The sequence below is a fragment of the Zingiber officinale genome, chromosome 10B, assembly GCF_018446385.1.
Source record: "Zingiber officinale cultivar Zhangliang chromosome 10B, Zo_v1.1, whole genome shotgun sequence".
Taxonomy (NCBI): domain Eukaryota; kingdom Viridiplantae; phylum Streptophyta; class Magnoliopsida; order Zingiberales; family Zingiberaceae; genus Zingiber; species Zingiber officinale.
Genome location: NC_056005.1, coordinates 51,335,578 through 51,358,969, shown reverse-complemented (window position 1 = coordinate 51,358,969; position 23,392 = coordinate 51,335,578). Strand labels below are relative to the sequence as shown.

Genomic DNA, 23,392 nt, shown 5'->3' with positions numbered 1-23,392 from the left:
ATATTAAGTATCCTTTAAATCCTATCTGAGTTTGAGAAAAGAAGTCATTTCTATGTATTTCTAGTTCAATCTTGACTGTATTCTTGTATGTTTAAAATTCCATATGTACCTTTTTAATTAACGTTTTAGAGCTTGAGGTAATTTTTATATTTGCATTATTTTTTTAAGAGGGACCTTTAGTGTAACAGTAAAATTATTACTATATGACCTGGTGGTGGTGGTCAAGGGCTTGAGTTATGGAAACTAGGGTTTGAAGTGCCAAGCCGTGCCACCCGACACCGCTAGAATTTACCGTTACTGTGAGGAAGCAAAATTGGCATAGCAAGCAGAGACAAATTTCTCCTTCGTCATCCGCCTGCGATCGACACCTTCGTGCCACTAGAAGTGTCACAGGACGCATCGATCACGCAACATTTCTGGCGTCGCTAGAAGCGTCCCACGACACTTTCTGCGCCTGCTAGAAGTGACGCGCGACGCCTCTGCCGTCACCGGAAGTGTGGTGCGAGCATCGCTCGTGCAGGATCACTATTGCAAAAAGAAAAAAAAAGACTTAATTAATTAGACAGTTCCCAACTAGAGTGTGATATTTTAAATAGGCTTTTATAAACCCTAATTAAATTATCCCTATAAAATATAAAAAAATTATTTAGAATAAAAAAATTATTTATTGATATTATAAAAAATTCTTTTTTACTGTTTTAAATTTATTTAATAATTCTAAAATTTTTTTAAAAAAATTCTAATAAATTATATTTATATTCTCATAATTTATTATTATTATTTAATATTTTTTTACTGTTTAATTGATTTTTTTTACTATTTTAAATATATAAGATTTAAACTAATAATTAATTAAATGAATAAATAATTAATTTATATAATTATGATGTATTAATTTTAATTTGAGTAATTAATATATCTTAAAAGAAAATTATATTTAATTATTTTTTCTAACCATATTAAGTTGTTCAAACAACTTATATAAAATCAATATAGAACTTATTTTTAAATTATACACAATAAACATATTTATCTAATAATTACTATATATAAATAAAAAAATACCGAAACTGTATCAACATGGTACGATATGATACTAAAATCGTATCGTTCCGGTTTAGGTCAAAATTTTATACCATGACGGAAACAATCTCTTGCAATGCATATAATGTTGGATACAATAGACCCTTTCTTGGACCCGTTTTTGGAGGAGCTTCATGCAACGGGCCAAAGATGCGTTTTTTTTTTTTATTTAGATGGTAAACATGAAAGATTCTGGTGCATATTGAAGAGGAATTTGCAAATAAATAATTTTAGCTACATTTCTATCATACACCGACATATACAAACAATAGCTAATAAAAGCATAAAAATAGAATTTTGAATAATTTGCAATGAATATATATTCCAATTAATTGCAACTCATGGTAGAAGGGAAGCCTTTGGCACAACAATAAAGTTGTTGCCATGTGACTAAAAGGTCACGAGTTCGAATCCTGGAAATAGTCTCTTGCAAAAAACAGAGTAAGGTTGCATACAATGGATCCTTCCCTGGGATCTCACATGACGGGAGCTTCGTACACCAGGCTGCCTTTTTTTTTTAGTTGCAACTCATGGTACATAGAGGTTTTATATTTTACTATCCAATACATTGACTAATCATGAAAAAATTTCTACTAAATAATTATATTCTTTCTATAACAAGTTGACACATTTATAAATCAAAGTTATTTTCCCATATTTAATCAAGAAAAAGAGAAGGATTTGTTAAATGATTCCAATCACGAATTTAAATTTAGTGTCGCATTGATCGACATAGATGGAATTTATCGTTCCATCTACTAACCGACATCATATTAGCAAAGTGACTCCACCGCGGCCGTGGGGTCACGAGACTCGGTGCTATTGCCACAATTTCATTTTGAGATTATTTTTTATTTTTAAATAGGTATTTTTTATTATAAATAAAATTATAATTATTATATAAGTGTTAATTATATTTAATAGTTATAAACATAATATATTATTAATAATAGTTATAAAATATTAAGAATTATTTATAAAATTTAAAATAATTTTTAAAAATAATAAAATATTTTATAGATAATTAATTTTTTAATATATGTTGAAGATTAAATGTGAATGATAATCTTAAAATTTTCTAAAATATAATTCTTAAACATTTCAAATAAATTTTAAAAAATTAAAAATTTACAAATACATTAAAAAAATAAAGATGTCTAAGTAATTTTATAATTGTCTTTGAACTTTTCAAATAATTTTATAATTATAAATTTAATTTTAAATTTTGAAAATTACTTATTTTTTAAAATAATTTTTAAATTTATAACTTTATATAACTCCTATAAAAATTTAGTTGGCATTGTTTTATGGAAAAATATTGGAATATAAACTCGACACCTTAAAATATAATATCAATAGTGAACATATATAATATCCATATGATTTACCTCCCTTCCATATAGTGGGGGACCATCTTATAGGGTTATCGAGGTGACGGTGTTACCTTTTGCATCAAGTATTAATAAATTTATTTTTTAATTAATATACCTTTATATTTGAAAATTTAAAAGATATTGAAATCGTTTTGGTCTAGAACCAATGCTTTGTTTACTTGAGGTGCAAATTGAGAAAGGAAAGGAATCTCAGCGGAAATAAATCCATCAAAGCGAAGGAAAAGAAAGGAAAATAAAAACAAGGGATGAATAAGGAGTCCTGCCAGAAAGGAAGATAGAAAAGAAAGGGAAAACTAAAGAAACAAACAAATAAAAAATCAAAACAGCGTTGTTGCTCCTACACAAGTAGTTGACCACGACTCCCTGTTTGAGTAGTTGGTCATGCGAACAGGTGGTCGTTCTGGCCATCTAACAGCTGACTATGCGAACAGCCAACCATGCGAACAACCAACCATGTCGGGAGTGCGTCGTGCTGCTCTGCGCAAGCGACCAATCAGGGGAGCTGATGTACTTTACATCGTTCCCAAGAAGAGCGTAAGTTACGAAGTAGCGGTCAAGGTTTCCAACCCCAACTGTGGCGATTTAGGGATGTCGTTCGCTAAGGTTGCTAGGTCAAGGCCACTGTTTTTGGCTGAGACGAAGATGCCACGATCTGTAGTGGTTGAAAGAGAAGATGCGACAAAAGAGAGGAAGCTATTCGCTTCCATCCAGTTTGGATGGATAAAAAAATGTCAAAACTCTATCAGCGGATGAATTTTTTAATCCGCGTGTTCACTATTTTATCCTAAGTAAATAATGAAAAATTCATATAATCCATCCTCGTGGTAGAATAAAGATAAGAAAACTTTGCTAGCGAAAAACTTTCCTTAGTTTTCAAATCTACCCTCCTAGTATATAAAGCATAAAACTCCGGCACGACTCAAAATTTAAGCCTTGCTTTCAATATTTCTTCAATTAATTTTCAATCTACTTTTATAATTATTATCTATATATTAGTTACTACATGATCTGTATATATTAGTTAATATATTTCTCAATTAGCTAATAATCAATTAGACTAATTATAATTTCCTAAGATAGATTCCTTGTTTGAATATAAATATACCTCACTTTTCAATAAAGATTATCAATTCTTTTTATCTTAAATAACATAGTACCAGAGCAACTTCGAAATTAGGGATTCAAAATTCGGATTCCATCTTCACCTCTTCTACCTTTCACGTACTTTCATCTCCATGGCACGTGATTACCTCATCATTGCCCACGCGCACGCTCACACACCTCCAATGGCTTGCCATGACCTCCTCGCCCACACTCTTTTCTTCCCTCCTCTGTCAACGCATGATGAAATTGGCTACTGCTCGTTGCCGCACAGGCAGTCGTTGCGCCTCCCCTTCCCTGGTGCACAATGCACGGGGCTGCTCCTGTCTTGACCCACCGCTGCACTAGGCACCAACTCTCCTTCCCTGACGCCGGTGTCTCAGATTCCTATCACCGAGCATCTATCGTGTTAGCCCTATTCCTGGTGATCGCCGCAGCCAACGTCGATACACATCATTAGAAGCATCGTCAGTGTCTCCCAATCTTGGCCACAACGATCCTTAGAGCATCTTGAACCTGTCACCCTGCTTTCCTCAACGTGAGTAACACCCAAGCGTGTGTGGGTTTGTCTATACTTGTTGATTTGGATTTTTCTTCGGATTCCTTTGTTTTTTGACTTCCTTTGCTAAAAATAAGCCTTTTATTATGACGGATTTGATGTCTAAAATCATGGACTATAAGCTAAATGGTTCGAATTATTTGGATTGGAGTAAGATTGTTCATCTTTATATATGAAGTATTGACAAAGATCATCATTTGATTGATAACAATCCTCATGATGATTCGAAACAGAAATGGCTTAAAGAGGATGCTCGTTTGTTCCTTTAGATTTGGAATTTATTGATAGTGGGGCAATTGTTTGATTAATCAAATTTGTTACATAACTAATGAATTACTTGGAATTTCTATACTATAGAAAAAGAAATCTCTCCCGCATGTATGGATTTGTAAAGCATTTTACCGTGTGGAAAAATAAGATTAGCCTCTACTCAATTATTATATGGCATTCAAGAAGATATATGAGCTTAATATGCCGCTGCCCTTTAGCCTGTATGTGAAGGTTCAACAATGTTAACGAGAGAAGATGACTGTAATGAGCTTCCTCGATGGCCTATCTCTTGACTTTGAGTCTGCTAAGTCACAAGTTCTCTTTGGTTCTGAGATCTCCTCTTTATAAGATGTATTCAGTCGTGTTCTCCGTACATAAAGTACTGCACCTGTTTCGGTTAGTGGTGCTTTGGTGAGGCACAATCCTAATTATGTGCCTAGAAGATCAACTAATCATGGTGGAAACAAAAGAGGTGGCTTATAGGATTTTGAAACTCAACATCAAATTCATGTGCAACTATTATTGTAAGCTTGGTCATACGAAGTTTGAGTATAGAAAATTTTATTATAAAAATAAGTAAAAACACTTGGCCCATATTGCATCTACTAATGATGCCTTTGATAAATTGGTTCTTATCTCTATATATGAATTTGTCAAGTTCTCAAAATATTAAGAATCACTAAGTCTTCATCTCCCTCTATCACTGCTATTGTTGATTTAGGTAAACAAAACACGTCTTCTTTCCTCATTCATTAAACGGGTGATTGATTCTAGTGCCACAAATCATATAACAGACAATTCTAGTCTCTTTTCTACTTTTTCAGTTCAAAGTTAACACTCCTACTACTGTTACTTTAGCTGATGGGTCTTCATCTTGTGTTCGTGTGTCTGGCACTATCAATCTTACCCCTTTGTTTAATTGATCCTTTTATTTGATCTGCTATGTACCATCCAGAAATCTGCTATGTACCACCCTCAAGCACCCCTCGGTACCTCCCTCAAGCACCCCTCAAAATCTGCTACGTACCCCCCTCAAGCACCCCTCGAAATTTGCTGCACACGACTTCGAACAGCCTTCTAGAAATCTACTAAGTACCCTCCTCCAACACCCCTCGAAAACCTACTGCGTATACATGTTCAAAGGCATAGAAAGAAAAGTCGAAAACCTGGCGCGTTTACAAATTTAAAGGTATAGAAAGAAAACCTACTACATTTATAGATTCAAGGTGTAGAAAGAAAAGGGTTTAAGAGGGCCTTGCTCGGAGGCTTGGTGTTGGCGCAGCTGACGACGAGGAGCAACGGTGGGACGTCTCTTTGGCCGCCGAGAGCGCTCCTTTCTCTTTCTCTTTCTCTTTCTCTTTTTCCTTTTCACCGCCTCTCTTATAAGAACTAAATCCTAGGGTTAGGTCCATTCCTCACCAATTGGGCCGAGCCCATGTGTCCATTAGTTGATTATTAGCAATTTAGCCCTCCCCCTTTTAAGTAAAATAAAGAGCCTATTATCATACTCCCCCTTGATTTTTTTTTCCTCTTTTTTTTAAAGTCGGGCCTTACAAATCCTCTTCCCCTTAAATGGATTTCGTCCTCAAATTTTTAAACTTACCAATTAACTCCGGGTAGCGGTATCTCATGTCAGCTTTTGTCTCCCAAGTAGCCTCCTCATCAGCGTGGTTCAACCACTTGACCTTGACCATCTTGATTGTCCGGTTTCGTAGCTTCCTCTTTTGCCGGTCCAGTATCTGTATGAGTCTCTCCTCATAGGATAGATCTGGGGTAAGTTGTAGTGGTTCGAAATTCAGCACGTGGGAGGGATTCAACATGTACTTGCGCAGCATTGAGACATGGAACAAATTATGCACTCCTGCAAGATTAGGTGGCAAGGCCACCTGATATGCCAATGTTCCCATCCTGTCTAGGATCTCGAAGGGTCCAATGAATCTCGAGCTAAGCTTACCTTTCTTGCCAAATCTCATAACATTCTTCATCGGTGCTATTTTCACAAAAACGTGATCACCAACTGCAAATTTCAAGTCCCTTCTCCTTTTGTCAGCATAGCTCTTTTGCCGACTTTAAGTGGTCTTCATTCTCTCCCTAATTCTGGCTACTAGGTCCGCCGCATGCCTCACGATTTCTGGACCCACCTCTGCCCTCTCTCCCACTTCATCCCAATGGATGGGGGATCTGCATTTCCTTCCATAAAGTTCCTTGTAAGGAGTCATGCCTATAGATGACTGATAACTGTTGTTATAAGTGAACTCCACAAGCGGTAGCTTTGATTCCCAGCTCCCTTGGAAATCGATCACACACGCTCGCAGTAAGTCTTCTAAATCTGTATCACCCTCTCGACCATATGTTTGGGAAAAAGGCGAGGTGAACCTCGGATCTCTGTCCGATGTTATAGAAACGGGAATCCCATGCTATCTGACTATTTCCCGGATGTACAACTCTGCATACTGAGTCATGGAGAAGGTTGTCTTCATTGGTAGGAAATGTGCCGACTTAGTGAGTCGATCGACTATCACCCAAATGACATTAAAGCCTTTCACCGCCTTCGGTAGGCCTACTATAAAATCCATTGTGATGTTTTCCCATTTCCACTCAGGAATTGGAAGTGGCATTCCGATATGAAACGCACGATGTTACGTTTAATACTTGTCCACCAATAAAGTAACTGCAGCTCCTTATACATCTTTGTACCCCCTGGATATACAGAATATGGAGTATTATGAGGTTCTGTTAAAATCTCAACTCTAAGTGAGTCAACACCAGGAACCCAGAGTCGACCCCGGTATTTGACAATACCATCTTCGACTGAATATAAACCCATACCCTTAGATTCATCCTTCTGTATCCACTTCTGTAGCTGGCCATCAATAACTTGTCCTATCTGAATTTTGTCCCTCAAGGTAGGTTGTACGGTTAGAGTGGTTAAGTTGGGAGCCTGGCCACTAGCATATATCTCGAGGTTAAATCCTTGAATTTCTGTCTGAAGAGGTTTCTGTACTCATAGTTGTGCGATGATTGCTCAAGGCATCAGCAACCACATTAGCTTTACCGGGGTGGTAGCTAATATCACAGTCGTAGTCCTTCATAAGCTCGAGTCATCTTCTCTGTCTCATGTTTAGCTCTTTCTGGGTGAAGAAGTACTTTAGGCTTTTGTGGTAGTAAAGATTTTGCACTTCTCCCCATACAAATAGTATCTCTATATCTTAAGAGCAAACACAACTGCTGCCAGTTCAAGGTTATGGGTCGGATAATTCTTTTCATGCACTTTTAATTGTCGTATACAACACATAGTCTTCCTGTCTTGATGACATAGCTAAAACTGGCACTGTAGTAAGCGCTTGCTTCAACCGCTCAAAGGTGTCTTGACAATTAGCTCCCCATATAAACTTAGCATTCTTCTTCGTCAGGGCCGTCAAGGGCATTGCAATGGAAGAAAAGCCCTTGATGAATTTCCGATAGTAGCCCGCCAAACCCAAGAAACTGCATATCTCGGTTGCATTTTTAGGCTGGCCATCCTCTGACTGCCTCGACTTTAGTAGGATCTACTTCTACCCCATCCTTCGAAATAACGTGGCCCAAGAAGGCTACTTTCTCTAACCAGAATTCGCACTTGTTGAACTTTACAAATAACTTTCGATCTTGCAATACCTGCAAAGCGATCCTCAAGTGTTGACTATGCTCCTCCCTGCTCCTCGAATAGATCAAAATGTTATCTATGAATACAATAATAAACTGATCGAGATACGGTTGAAATACGCGATTCATGAGATCCATGAAGATCGCTGGGGCATTTGTCACTCCGAATGACATCACCATAAACTCATAATATTCATATCGCTTCCTGAAAGTCATCTTGTGCACGTCCGCTTCCTTTACCCTCAGCTAGTGGTATCCTGATTGGAGATCTATCTTCGAGAATATTGACGCCCCTTTCAACTGATCAAATAAATCTTCGATTCTTAGCAAAGGATACTTGTTTTTCATTGTCACTCTATTTAATTCCCGATAATCGATACAGAGCCTCATACTTCCGTCCTTTTTTCATTTCTGTCTGAGCGAGTCGATACGGTGCCTTAGAGATTGGCACGGTACCCGTTATCAGCTCAATGGAAAATTTCACCTCGCTTTCCGGAGGAATGCCAGAGACATCCTCAGGAAATTCTTGGACAACTTCGACATCCTCCATCTTCTGGCCGACTGCATCAAGTATCGAAATAATATTGGCTAGAACTCCTTGGCATCCCCTCATCATGAGCTTCCTTGCACTGATGCAAGAAATGAGGTGCAGCCTCTGTCTGTTCCTGGCTGCCTAAAAAATAAACGGCTCCCCGCGGGGTGGTCGGACGGACACTGACCTCCGTCGAAAGTTAATCGAAGCTCCATTCAACCGATAACCAATCCATTCCCAGAAGAGTGTCAAACTCAGGCATTGGCAACACAATGAGATCTACCTGAACCACATGCTCCTACAGTCTAAGCTCCATGTCCTTCGCCATCTTGGCAGATAACATCTGCTCGCCAAAAAGTCCAGTGACTCTAAATTCAATCCCCCTATCTTCTGGTAAGATTCCTAGTCGTTTTACGAGGGCCTCAGATATAAATGAGTGTGTAGCTCCCGAATCCAGCAAACCATAGGTAGCTACACCTGCGATGGATATCCTACCAATTTCCGAAAATTGCCCATTAAGCCCCTTAATGTTTCGAATCGATCAAATTTCCGCCCTTATTATGTTTGGAGCTCTATATTTCTTGTCTATATTCCGATTATTGGAGGTCCCATCTCAGATCATGTAAAAATTCGAGACATGCAATCCTAAATCGCCCATGCTTAACATTTTATGCGATAGGCAATAAATATATTAAATTAGTTGGATTACCTCTGACAAGCGTAGTGTCTGGCTCTGCTTCCTTGGCATGCATCACAAATGCTCGTCCGATCATCGGTTCTCTCAACTTTGGGCATTCAGTTGCTCCATGTGGTTCTTGCTTCGTTTTCCCTTGAGGCTTCAGTTGTCCTGTCCTTTCTGTGGTCCGGTATATGACTTCTTATTCTGTTGTTGTTGCTGTTGTGGAGGAGGCCTCTTCCTCTGCACTTCCCACTTGATATCTTTCAAGGACTGGGATCGGCCAACAGAACGTCCCGGCGGATGGTAGGCCTGAGACCATCCAAAAAGTGCCTTAATTTTTCAGTAGCATCATTTGCAATTAGGGGCACAAAATGACATCCTCTATCGAACTTCTTGACAAACTCAGCAACAGACAAGTCTCCTTGTCAGAGACTCATAAACTCTCTCTTCAACCTAGATCTCACTTCAGCGGTAAAATACTTTTCGTAGAAGATCCTCTTGAACTCCTCCCAGGTCAGGGTATTCTGATTAACCCCCTTTTCAACTCCCTCCCACCATAGAGAAGCATCATCCTTCAGTAGATATATGGCACATCGAACTCTGTCAGTGTCAGCCATATCCATGTATCGGAATATCACCTCCGAGGATCGGATCCACCCCTCAGCAATAAAGGGGTCGGTAGTGCCAGCAAAATCGTTAGGGTCCATCCTCTTGAACTGCACATACACGTCCAGGAGTCGAGCCATTCCTTCCAGTATACGGGTAACAGCATCTGGTAGCGGAGATGGGGGATCAGGCACGGCATGTCTCTCCTCCTCACGTTCTCCTCCATCACGGTCATCTTCCCTACGCCTTTGATAGACCCGTCTGGGAGGCATACCTGCACATATCATCCGATCCCACTCGTAACCATCTTACACTCATTCGTAACATTTAACCGCCTAACTTTTATAACATATAAACATTTAAATTCAGCATATACAATTCAAAGCGGTAATAACTCATAGACTTGGAGCTCAGCTCTTGAAATTCCCCGAACTGGCAGTACACATCCCTTACAAGATCCTGGTTTTGATACCAACTGAAACGACCTTAAGTTTTTTCTTGTTTACATTTCATGCACCATATAACATTCGAATAAATAAGAAAACTGTTTGTAATTAATAAACCAGTCAAACATCCTGGGGATCTAAATTGAGTAATACTTTATTCTCTCTAAATCATAAATGTTGTTTATTTATTCTTTATGCGGAATCAGAAGGTCCTCGGGAGTGTACTGTCCAGCCTAGTCTGGTCAAGAGTCCAAGCCTCCAACGTCGTGTGTTTCTTCACCTGCTACAAACCAAACCTAGTGAGTTTAACTGAGCACCTCCAAACCGTAGCAGCAAAATTCCTTAACCAGTCGCATGCATCATTAAATCTACCTTGGAATTTATTGTCAAACATACAAGTAAGCAGGCATATAGACATTTTTCCATAAAGCATTAAACTATGAGTATCACACAACATTATTTTGAGTATCCTTCGATCATTACATTATGGAGCCTTTTCCTTTAGCATTTATCGTATATCATTCTTAGGTGGAGATGCATTAGTCATCCTTTATCCTTTGTTTAACCATGGTACCAGGTGGCGGGGCATCAGCAACTCTCGTCATTGGGTCGTGGCCAAATATGAAAATTTGATGTTGGGATCCCCTGGGGCCTTGTCTCGTAAACGGGGTCCTTCTAGGGCCTTGGCCCTCGTAGAATCTCCTTTAATCCTCCTCATTATTATATATATATATATATATATATATATATATATCATGCATCATAACTCTAGCATATCCTATTAGACTACGTAAAGTCTAATAAACATGCATATCATTAAACTTCGCAACGCTCAATAAACATGGACATCATTAATCTACAAAAAGTCTAATAAACATGTATAACATTAATCTACATAAAGCCCAATAAACATGCATATCATTAATCTACAAAGAAGTCCAATAAACATGCATTTCATTAATTTACATAAAGCTTAATAAACATGCATATCATTAAACTACATAAAGCTAAACAATCATTTATAGTACTCGTTTATTTTATTATGTTGCGATTACTCATGGCAATGCCACGACTCCTATCTTCCTCGGATAAAATGGTGGCCAACTATTCGTCAAAACCTATTGTTCACTCTTTCCAACAACCATCCGAAAATATGCTACATACTACCCTCGAACATCCCTCGAAATATGCTGCCCATGATCTCAAAGAACCATCCAAAAATCTGCTACATACCACCCTCAAGAACCACTCAAAATCTGCTACACACAACCTCAAATAACTTTCTAGAAATCTGCTATGTACCTCCCTCAAGCACCTCTCGAAATCTGCTGCACACGACCTCGAACAGCCTTCTAGAAATCTGCTACATACCTCCTTCAAGCACCCCTCGAAATCTGCTGCACATGACCTCGAACAACCTTCTAGAAATTTGCTACATACCTCCCTCAAGCACCCCTCGAAATCTGCTGCACACGACCTCGAAGGCTTTACACACGACCTCGAACATCCTTCCAGAAATATGCTACGTACCCCCCTGCAGTACCTCTCGAAAACCTGCTGCATATACATGTTCAAAGACATAGAAAGAAAAGTCGAAAACCTAATGCATTTACAAATTTAAAGGTATAGAAAGAAAACCTACTATATTTACAGATTCAAGGTGTAGAAAGAAAAGGGTTTAAGAGGTGCCTTGTTTCGAGGCTTGGTGTTGGCGCAGGTGATGACGAGGAGCAACGGTGGGGCGTCTCTTTGGCCTCGTTTGTAAGTATTTAGAGTTTTTTTTAAAAGGATGGAGGGATTGAGAAAGATGTCTTATATAGAATACAAGTGGGATGATTTGAAATGAAGGAAAGTGCTAGATGTTTTTTTGATCGTGAAGTACCTCTAAAAATTTAAAAGAAAATTTTATTAAATGATGGTGAAACCTGCTATGTTCTATGGAATTGAATGTTGGGCTATAGCGCAAGCACATGAGCAAAAGATGAGAGTTACAATGATGATGTTAAGGTAGATGTGCGGATATACAAGATGGAGAAGATAAGAAATGAAAAATATTAGAGGGAAGTCGGGGTTGCACCTATTGAAGGAAAACTCTAGAAGGCACAAGATAGTATAGATATGTAAATATTTTAGTTAGACGATGTGAAACTATAACAAATTTCCATATCAAATGAGGAAGAGAAAAGCCAAAAGAAAAACTTGATTAACAACAATAAAATAGAATAAAATTTATTAAAATATAAATGATGATATAGTAGGGGATAGAGCCTAATGACGTAGAACAATCTATATAGCCGACCTCACTTAATAAGATAAGGCTTGGTGGTAGTTGTTGTATTAAACTAATTTCACTCTACTTACATATCCAATTAACACATTAGAATATTACCTATACGTAACACATTAGAATATTACCTATACGCATACTTAGTTATAGTCACTTGTAATGATTACAACTATTATTATATCCAAATGAGTTATAACTCACATTTTAATATTAGAGTTCCAGGTTAAAATTTTTATTCAACATAAGGTTAACTCCAAGGTTCAAAATCTCGACGCTTATTGAAGTTTCGAACTTTGACTAGAAAGATATTGTTTTTGTAATGTATCGATGTTTCGATGCATAGTGCTAGTAATGGATTGATGTTGAAAAAGGAAAGAGATAAAATGATTTTAATTATTGTACCATGCTGGATGAAACAATTGAAATATATCATTCCAACCGATGTTTCAATGCATGGTGTTGATAATGGATAAGAAGGAAGAAGATGAACTGTAGAAAGGACTCTGGGTCGAGAATGGTGACCCCGTCTAGAAGCGGTGAGCTGTGGACTATTGGTGATGTGTTGCTGGTGTTTGGACCAAGTCGTCATGACCAGGAGGAAGAGGGGGTGAGCTGTCTTTTGGGTTGGCTGAATCGCTGGACCTCCAAGAAATAACCAAGCACAAAGTATTCCGTTAATGGTGCTTGCAAGGCTGCTTGAAGACAAGAATAGGTAGACAGAGCGTTAGAGGGAGTCCGAGTTGCCCAGGCTTTAACTTCGTTGCTTAAGTCAGTCTTTGGTGATAGGAACGAAGAAGATAAACAATGTAGTAAAGTAATAAAATATGTGTGTATAGTAATGAGTATCCAGCCTGTCTTGGCTTGCAGGGGCAGTGCTTTTTATAGCACAAAGGAGTGATGTGTCACATCCGTGGCTGTCAAAGGAGATGGTGCACTTCTGACAAGATGTCATGTCTTGGTAAGGAGGGTGTTCCATTGTTGTATCAAGAGGTCATATCACCCATATCTTGCACCGTGGAGATCTTATGGGGATCACGATATGTTACATATCACATGCGTTTGGACATCCACGTGATCTAACAACTCAGGTATTCTGGGCCTAGGAGGCATCAGTTGGAGTGGAGGTGAGCCAAAGCATCTGAGCCGTAGAGCCGGTCCGACATGAGCTGGATATTCGATCGGGGAGCTGAGCCCCTAGGTTGGTATAAGACAAATTGCAGACTAGCAAGTTGGTTCTGTAGGAAGACTGGCGGGTTGGCTCGGCTAGGAAGATTGGCGGGTCGGCTTTACCGGGAAGACTGGTGGGTTAGCACGGATACGAAGGCTGGCGGGTCGACTCGGAAGACTAGCGGGTTTACTCGGCTTGGCCAGGAAGACTGGTGGGTTGACTTAGCTGGATAGAGATAGTACCGTTGACCTCCCTTGATCTAACTCAGCATCTGATTGACCTTCGTTGCATCCGTGGCAATTTTTCATACGCACCGTATCACAAGCCTCCCATTCATGTCTAGTCAAAAGGGGCACGAGTCTGATTACCAAATGATTTGCTTGTCGTGACTACCGACAAAGTGAATAACTCAATCTTTCGACTCTCAAAAATCCGTAGAGTTGGGGAGAGAATATAAATAAGAAACTAAGCTCCTTTACTATGCGCTGCGTTTATCGAAATTGTCTAGAGTCATTGTGATGGCAATGAGTTTTTCGGCATCGTCCATCTTCATATTCCAGATCAGGCATAGTGTTCTCCACGAATGGCCCCAAATTTGATCCTGTCTGGAAGCGGTGAGCTGTGGACTACTGGTGATGTGTTGTTGGTGTGTGGACCAAGTTGCCATGACTAGGAGAAAGAGGGGAGTGAGCTGTCTTCTAGGTTGACTGAATTGTTAAACTTCTAAAAAAAACCAAGAATAGGGAGCGAAAGGTGGTAGAAAGTCTTTGTAAGGCTGCTAGAAGACAGAAAAAAGGTAGATGGACCTTTAGATTAGTGTATGTAGTAATGAGTATCTAGCTTACCTTGGCTCGTGGGGGCAGAGATTTTTATAGCACGAAGGAGTAATGTGTCACATCCGTGGCTATCAGAGGAGATGGTGCGTTTCTGATAAGACAAATTGTTGTTATGGATATTTGGGCCTAGGAGGCATCGGTTGGAGTGGAGGTAAGCCAGAGCATTTGAGCCGTAGAGCCGGTCCGACATGAGCTGGATATTCGATCGGGGAAAAGTCTCTGTAAGGCTACTAGAAGACAGAAAAAAGGTAGATGGAGCATTAGAGTGAGTCCAGGTTGCCCCGACCTTCCACTCTGACGCTTAAGTCAGTCTCCTGCGATAGGAATGAAGAAGATAAACAGTGCAGTAAAGTAATAAAATATGAGTGTATGTAGTAATGAGTATCTATCTTACCTTGGCTCGTGGGGGTAGAGATTTTTATAGCACGAAGGCGTAATGTGTCACATCCGTGGCTATCAGAGGAGATGGTGCGTTTCTGATAAGATGTCATGTCTTGGAAAGGAGAGTGTTCCATTGTTGTATCAAGGGGTCATATCATCCATATCTTGCACTATGGAGATCTTGTGGGGATCACGCTATGTCACACAATCTACTCCACGTGTTGGCCCACGTGTTGTTATGGATATTTGGGTCTGGGAGAGGCATCGAGTCAGAGCGTCCAGGCGTTAGAGCTGGTTGGACATGAGCTGGATATTTGATCGACGAGTTGAGCCCCTAGGGTTGGTATAGGACCAACCCCAGACTGGCGAGTCGGCTTGGCTTGGTCTGGAAGACTAGTGAGTCTGCTCAGCTCAGATGGGTCGGCTCAGCTCGGTTAGGAAGACTGGCGGGTTGGCTCAGCCAGGAAGACTGGAGGGTCAGCTCAGCTAGGAAGACTAGCGAATCGGCTCAACTTCGAAGACCAGCGGATCGGCTTGGCTTGGCTTGGTCGGGAAGATTGGTGGGTTGGCTTAGTCAAATAGAGATGGTCCTATTGACACCCTTGACTTTAACCCAGCTTAGTATCTGATTGACCTTCGTTGCATTCGTGACAGGATTTCATATTCACTGTATCAAATGGTTTTGAATCTTGTATCATGTTGAGCAAAACGATCAAAATATATTATTCCGATAAATTACTGAAACTTGATACCACTTAGAACAGATAATGTTTACATCCTTTGCTTCATCTTCTTCCTCTTTCAGCCTTCAATATGACACCCGCATCATGCATCAGAGCATTGGAATAGTATCTTACCGATGAAAGATTGAAATTATGACACAACTCGAGATTGGTGTAGTGATATCGAGTTTTAGTGATTCATCAAAATGATATATTTCGGCATAGTATGAGATTTCAAACATCATGGTTAACTCCAAATCTTTCTGCCCCTCATACATGTTTTTTTTTATATATTTACTTTTAATTGACACCATTTTTATATTACAAGTAATTTCACCCTTGTCTCCAGTTAAGTAAATCTACTTAATTATTACCACTAACTACCAAATCCACTTGATATCACCATTTATTTTCACAAGTAAATCAACTTAATTGTGATTTTATTGTCTTAACGCAAATAAATTTACTTTTAATTATCACCTCTTATTTATCACCAAATAAATGCAATAAGAAGTGAATCACTTGAGTGAAATTCTCAGAGTAGAAATAGCACCCTCTAACACTAAGCCAAGGACCTCATTGGTGATAAACAATGATACACCGTTGTCACACAAAATAAACATTAACTGTGGGCAACTTATGCTACTACGTTTTAGTGGGAGGTTTGGTGCTCCTACAAAAAGTTAGTTTTTTAGTATTTATTTTCACAATTTATGTTCATTATTGTTCACTTTCAGTCTTTATACAACAATTATTTCATCTCAATTCACATTACTAACTGTGTTCTCAAGTAATTGTTATTTTGAGTACTAAGCTAAGTTAGCTTTTAATGTATGCCAGTTTAATCGTATAAGTAATCCTACTATTAATTAACATCTTTCTTACTATATATAATTCATTAATTAGTGATATTTAAGTAGTTATTTTCTTATTAATTATTAATAAATAATTCAATTTAATTAATAGTTGAACATCTCTTTTAAACTATTTAATGAATTAGTTTTTTGTTATATATATTCTCACATCATTAACCTACTATCTATTTTTTCTGTTATCAATTTTTCCTATTAACAAGAAAAATTATTAATTAACTTCTTGTTAGTTAGTATATATATACACACAGTTATATAATTTTTTTGCTAATTATTTATTTATAACCATCTAAGTTTATTTTTTTATTGTTATTATTTTTTTACTAATGGTAAGATCATATGCCATACGCGTATGCCAAGAATAGAGGACATGCTCATGATCGTAATACATCACTTAATAACTTAATTATCCAAACAACCCAAGGTAACCAATACTAGCAAAAATGGTAAACAATTCATTAACATCCTATTAAATAGATCAACTAGCATCTCGAGTTAATAGCTTGAATTCAACCTATCAAAACCTGATCAGTCCATTTAGCAACATGCAAGAAAATCTAACAAGATTAGAAGAGTAGGAACATTAACTAATTGCCTCTACATTGGTGTAGCTCATTCAAGATATTCCAACCTCCATGAACATTGCTTGACTCCAAACTAAGTAAATCCAATCAACAACTTTTAAATAGGTATTATGGTATGATTTAAAGAGAAAAAGATACAAGAATTAAACAAACAATAGAATCAACTTAAAACCTCTTAATGAAAACATCCGAAACAAGACAAATTCATAATGCAACCTTTACTAGAGGGATGTTGGGACATTGGGAATTAAATTGGTCACCTACTAAATCACTCGATGGAAAAGCCACAAATTAATTGCAGCTAATTGGTGGGATCTTCTAGAGGATGATATATGATATCCATAGCACAAAGAAGAGTTGTTACTGAGGGAGACGAAGAAGAGCATGTGGAAGTGACCCATTGACAAAGGGAGTGCCACCACTAGTGGTTACTTGTGCTGCCAAATGGGATCACGACCATCACCCCTTGTCATAGAGGAAAGGGAGAGAGGCCTTGGATTACTAGGGGGAGGAGAAGATGTCGACTACTACTCTAATCGGTTAACTCAAGGTCGTGATTGGGGCAACATCGTGAAAAGAGGAGGAAAGAAGAATAAAAAATGAGGAATTATGTGGTAAAGAGAAGAAAAAAGATTTAAATAATTTTAAGTAACCCAAAACTCTACAAATTAAGCATAACTCGAATAAACCATAACTGGATTGAACCAGTTGATTGTTGATTCCTAATGTTTTTTTTGGTTCAACCCTAAATTAGCGATAAATCCAAATCGAGCCCAATTTGAACTCACTCTTATTGCAATGCCCACTGGATGAACTTGTTAAAGGCAAATTTGGACTCTAATTGAACCCTAGTTGCCATCAACGCTAAATTGGTTTGTCTCTAACAAAATCAAATCATCTCGCCAAACTTAAACCTAATTTATAATTAACTCTAATCTCCATCAATTCACCTAAAATAAATTGAATAATATAATATTAGAATTTAACCATGTCTCTTAATCACCCTCAATTTATTCTAATAATTTACTATTATTAAATTTTATTAAGGTTATAACACTGTATGCAACTTTATTTTATCAACTATTTACATTCTTATCCTTTCATTTAACTATATAGTGAAGATCCATCTTCATATGGTTTAGACACTTTGAGCATTAATTATCAACATAGTTTTCAACTTTTTTCATCTAGTCATAGGACCAGCATTCAAAATTTTGTTCCATGCGGGCGGAACGGGTGAAACTTATCGTTCCGCCCGCGCACTGAAACCGGCACCAAGCCAGCGAAGGTTTAGTCGCGTTATCACGTACCGCCGAAGGTGTCGCCAGACGCCTCCGACACAGTCGGAGGCATATGCGGGTCACGAGTGCGTTGTGATCCCTTGCGCGGGTGCGTTGCGGGCGCGGCACGTGCGTCCGAGGTTACTATACAAAATTAACCATAATTAAATCAAATAATTCTCACTTAACAATGATATCTTAAAGAGGCTTTCATAAACTCTAATTAAATTATCCTAATAAAATATAAAGACTATATTTAAAATTTTTAAAAAATTAATAAATTTTATTAAATAATATTTTGAAATTATTTTTAGTGTTTTAAATTTTATTTAAAAATTCTAAAAAAATATAAATATTTAAAAATATTCTAATAAATCAAATTTATATTCTTATATATTTTAATTATTTTATATTTTTTTTACTATTTTAAATATATATTATTTAAATTATTAATTAAATAAATAAATATTTAATTTATATGATTATTATATATAAAATAGTATTTTGTGTTAATTTATATAATTATAATTATTTAATATGTACATTGAAGAACTATAAAAATTATCTAAGCAAAATATTACAAGAACCCTTCAATTTGATTCACGTCACTCCTTTTAAGCAACATATTATGATGTTATGATGTATCAATTTTAATTTGAGTTATTAATAAATCAATTTTTTTTAAAAAAAAATTATATTTAATTATTTTTTCTAACAATATTAAGTTGTTTAATAATGGAGAACTTATATGAAATCAATATATAACTTATGTTTAAATTATACACAATAAATATATTTATCTAATAATTACTATATATAAATAAAAAATATCGAAACCGTATCGGCACGATACGATATTGAAACTGTATCGTTCTGGTCTGAGACTGAAACCTCCGCACGGGTCGAAATTTTAAACCTTGCATAGGACCAACATTAGTGATTCTTATGTGCTCATTCTATGTAAAAGAATTTTTAAGAGATCATTTGATGCAATAACAAATTGAACCTTCTAATCATGCAAAAGATTGAGATGAATTGATAAAGCAAAGACAACTATTTTACACAGACAAAAATAACCTACTCAAAGATTAATTAATGAGATTTTATTAATCAAAAGCTGATTATTATATAAATTTTAAATGTAATCACCTAAACTAGAAAAGAAATGTCAATAATTGGGAAAGATAATAATCCCAATAAACTCTTACCATAACCAAATCAAACTAATAAACTTATGTCAAACAAAAATGTACTAAAATTTTGGTACCTAGAATAAAAAAAATAGCAAAATCAATTATAAAATTGAATTGATTTTTTATTTCCGTCATTCTCCTCCACTTAGCTAACAAGTTGTGGGCATCTTTAATTTGGTCATTTTTCTAAAAAAATGGGTACTAAAGAACAAGGGCATCATGTGAGTTTTTTTTTTCAATTACCATAGAGTATTCATCTTCTTGTTCTTTATATGCCCCTTCCAATCAGTAAGAAACTCATGCACTTTGTCCTTTCTATGTTTTCACTTTATTTTTGTTTTCTTGAAGGTTGCCTTTTCCAATGAATAAAAAATTATCTCACTTTGTCACAATGAAGATTGATGTTTATGTTTTTGTCATTGACACAGGACATGGAAGTTGTAATGAAGAGGATGAATCTGTAAGAGCATAATTTGTAACAAAATTGACATACAAAAAATGGAGACTCAAATTAAATTTCATTTAAATTGAAAAATTGAATTAGTGTTGGAGTAAGGTAGCAAGTTAAATAAACATACATAATAATCCAATTTTCTCATAATAGTTCTAAATACAAAATGAAGATGAAGGATATTAATCCCAAATAGAATTTCTGAAGAAATTTGAATTCATTAATACAATATGATAATTCACCATATCACCTGGGTTAAATGCATTACTTAATGCAATTCCATCCCTAATATTGACAAATATTTTTATCTGCACAATAAAACTCTCAATTTGATACATAAAAGAAAATAAAGAAAAGCTCAATATGTAGACGGGCACAAAATTTGAAATTTGTCTTTTATAAATTAATGCAACACCAAATTGAATGGAAAAATCAGTCAAACATTGGGGTGAAACTGTTGAAATGAAAAGATAACCATCTCTATATCATATAGAGAAAAAGAATATCACATAGATTAATTAAATATTTTTTGAAAGCTGATTATTACATAAAACACATTATAAGCCCAATACAAACTAAAGCAGGAAAGAAATATCAGTAATACAAATATATCATAAAACTCTTAACAAAGTAAAAGATTCTCCTACCAAAATCAAAATCTACTAAATAAACCTATACCTATTAAAAAATAGAAAACTTTTGAAACCTACAATAGAATAATTATCAAAACCAATTACGAATTCAAAATTTATAATTCAACTGATTCTTATTTGCAACATGGTTAGCATGCTAAGGTGTTATTTTCTTGCTTCTATGGTACAAAGAGAATATTATTTTTCACTATGAAAAAGGAAGCATTAACTTTTAGGAGGTTTTTGAAAATAAAAACTCTAAATCAAGTAACTCATCTTTGTTTCTTTTATGTTTTTTTTATTGCATGAATTTATGGATGCTTTAGTTTATGATGTATTTTTTTCCTAAAGATTATTTAATTTTCATTTTTTTTTTCAAATTTTTAATGGGTTTGTTATATCATTCACGGTTTATTTACTTTTCTCTAAATCCTCATACATTTTGTGACAGTTATCAAGCTGTTGCATATATTGAAGCTTCTGCAGTCATCTATCAAGATGGAAAGGTCAGCGACTCATCTTCCTATTGCACTTTAACTTTATGATGTGTAATCATCAAGAATATTTAATGCATCAGATGTTTGTTTTTATTTTTTGTTGTCACCATGTCTGAAGGCCGCTAATCAGAATAAATATAGGGTCCCTAATCAGAATAAATATCTTGTCCAATAAAAATACCTTGCAGTTAAGAAAAAAATGGTTTGTTGCTTCATCTGTCACTTTGCCAGACTTGGTTTGGCTTCTATCTCTTCACATATAATTTCTTACTCAGTCATAATTGGCAAGAATGTCTTTTCAATGCCACCAGGTATTAGTCAAATGTGTACATACCAACCCATATGTTCTGAAACATTTTTGTCGAGGCACTAGTTGCAACTGGGGGCTAAAAGGCATAGGTGCACCTATATGGAGAGATGCACACACACCTTCATAGAATAGATGATACAGTACACATTGTTGGTGCAGGGAACACTAGATGATCGAACCTGAATTTTGATAATAGCAAAGAGTTCTAAGTCAAGTATTATTGTTGATCTAACAAGTCTAACTAGTGTGCAGGAAAATCCTAAGTGATCTTAGGCAAAGTGAAAGTCTTAGTTTAGGCTAGGTACAATTGAACCCACTCATTCCATGTATAAATTTGATTTAGGTTTTGACTAGCCAAAATAAATTCAAATTGTGTTTGGTTTGAACTCACTTGATGATAATTACATGTCTATTTAATAGACTCTAACTAACCCTAATTTGACTTTCATTTGTCCTTTAAAATTCAAAACATTAGTTAAATTTACCTTTAGTATCTTTTTTTCTAAAACTAATTTGAAATTTATAAATTTAATAATATAAAATTTGATATTGTTCCGACCCTTCGTCAGGATCCCTCATTGGCTTGAGCTCCGTGCATTAGAGTGTCTTTTTTTTCCTTAACAATTGGCAAATATTTTTTTCATGTTTATATTATGTGAGCACACAATAAGAAAACTAGAATTTAGTGTGACCAATGTTGTACTCATTTGTACGTTCTCCTAGCTTTGATTCCAACTCAAGAAGCAATTAGAGTTGACATGACACTTTGCTTATATAAAATTTTGTTTAATTAAATTAAAAATAATTTATTTATTTCACTTTTTTAGTTTATTTTATTGGAATACATGATAATTATAATATGTGTGCATTTAACATATTTTTTTAAATCTACAAAATTCAATACGAAAATATAAAATATTTTTAAATTTGAATTTAGTTTTATTAAAATATTAAAACTAAAATTTTCAAATTTAATTGAGTTGAATTTCTCAAATTTTATATTTTATATTTTTAGAAATTTCTTATTTATATAATGTAATAAATTTAATTACAAAATTCAAAAACTAATTTAAGCATAAAATATAATATTTTACCTCCCAAAATTTGAAATTGTTATTCAAACCAAAGGATAGTTTTGAATTATTTCAATGCTTTCAAAAGTAAAATTGTATCCTTAACATTGAAAGCTTTGAATTTGAAATTGCTACAATTACAAAACTTAAAGCAGAATGTATTCTAATTTATACTCATTGATTGTTCAAATGATTTACATTATAAGCATAATCATTATAAAATGAAGAAATATATCTTTTTCAAGTGACTAGAATTAAAAAAATAAATTAAAACTTAATTGGTCTCAAGCATTTTTATATATAGGCAAAAGAAACATATATTAACAATGTAGTTAATTATTCTAATTTTAATAAAAAAGTTTATTAAGAGATATAACTTTTACTAAGTAAAGTTAATTATATAATTATTAATGATTAAATAAAACGATACCGGTACTACACGATATGGTACTGAAATGTATCATTCTGATAAAAAATTGAAATTCCAATAGTTTGAAATTGTAAACCTTGCTCTTAGTTCTTAGTTGGTGTTTTGTCAATCATATTCAAAGTTTTCCTATATATTGTATTTCTGCACTTTGATAGTGGTTAATGAGAGCCTTTGAAGTTTTTACACTTTCGCATTGCTTGTTTCTGTTTTCTTTTCATCTCCATTAGATACTTATTGAGGTGGACCATCTACAAGCTGCTTCCTGTCCCTTTCTTCAAATTAAAGGAACAAATAAAGAAGTAGTTTCAACTGCAGCTTCCATTCTCAGTCTGCATGGTTCATACACAACAAAGGTTCATGTAGA

At 35.7% G+C, this 23,392-nt stretch overlaps 1 protein-coding gene across 6 annotated transcripts in view; it reads left to right on the top strand.

The window, feature by feature from the left end:
- The window catches only part of LOC122030082, an 86,468-nt gene that overhangs the window by 60,209 nt on the left and 2,867 nt on the right, over positions 1-23,392 (top strand). For all 6 annotated transcript variants that reach the window (XM_042589233.1, XM_042589232.1, XM_042589234.1 and 3 more), the window contains 2 exons: positions 21,170-21,224; positions 23,256-23,381. In XM_042589233.1, the coding sequence (XP_042445167.1) occupies positions 21,170-21,224; positions 23,256-23,381 (181 nt within the window). The remainder of the gene's footprint in view (positions 1-21,169; positions 21,225-23,255; positions 23,382-23,392) is intronic.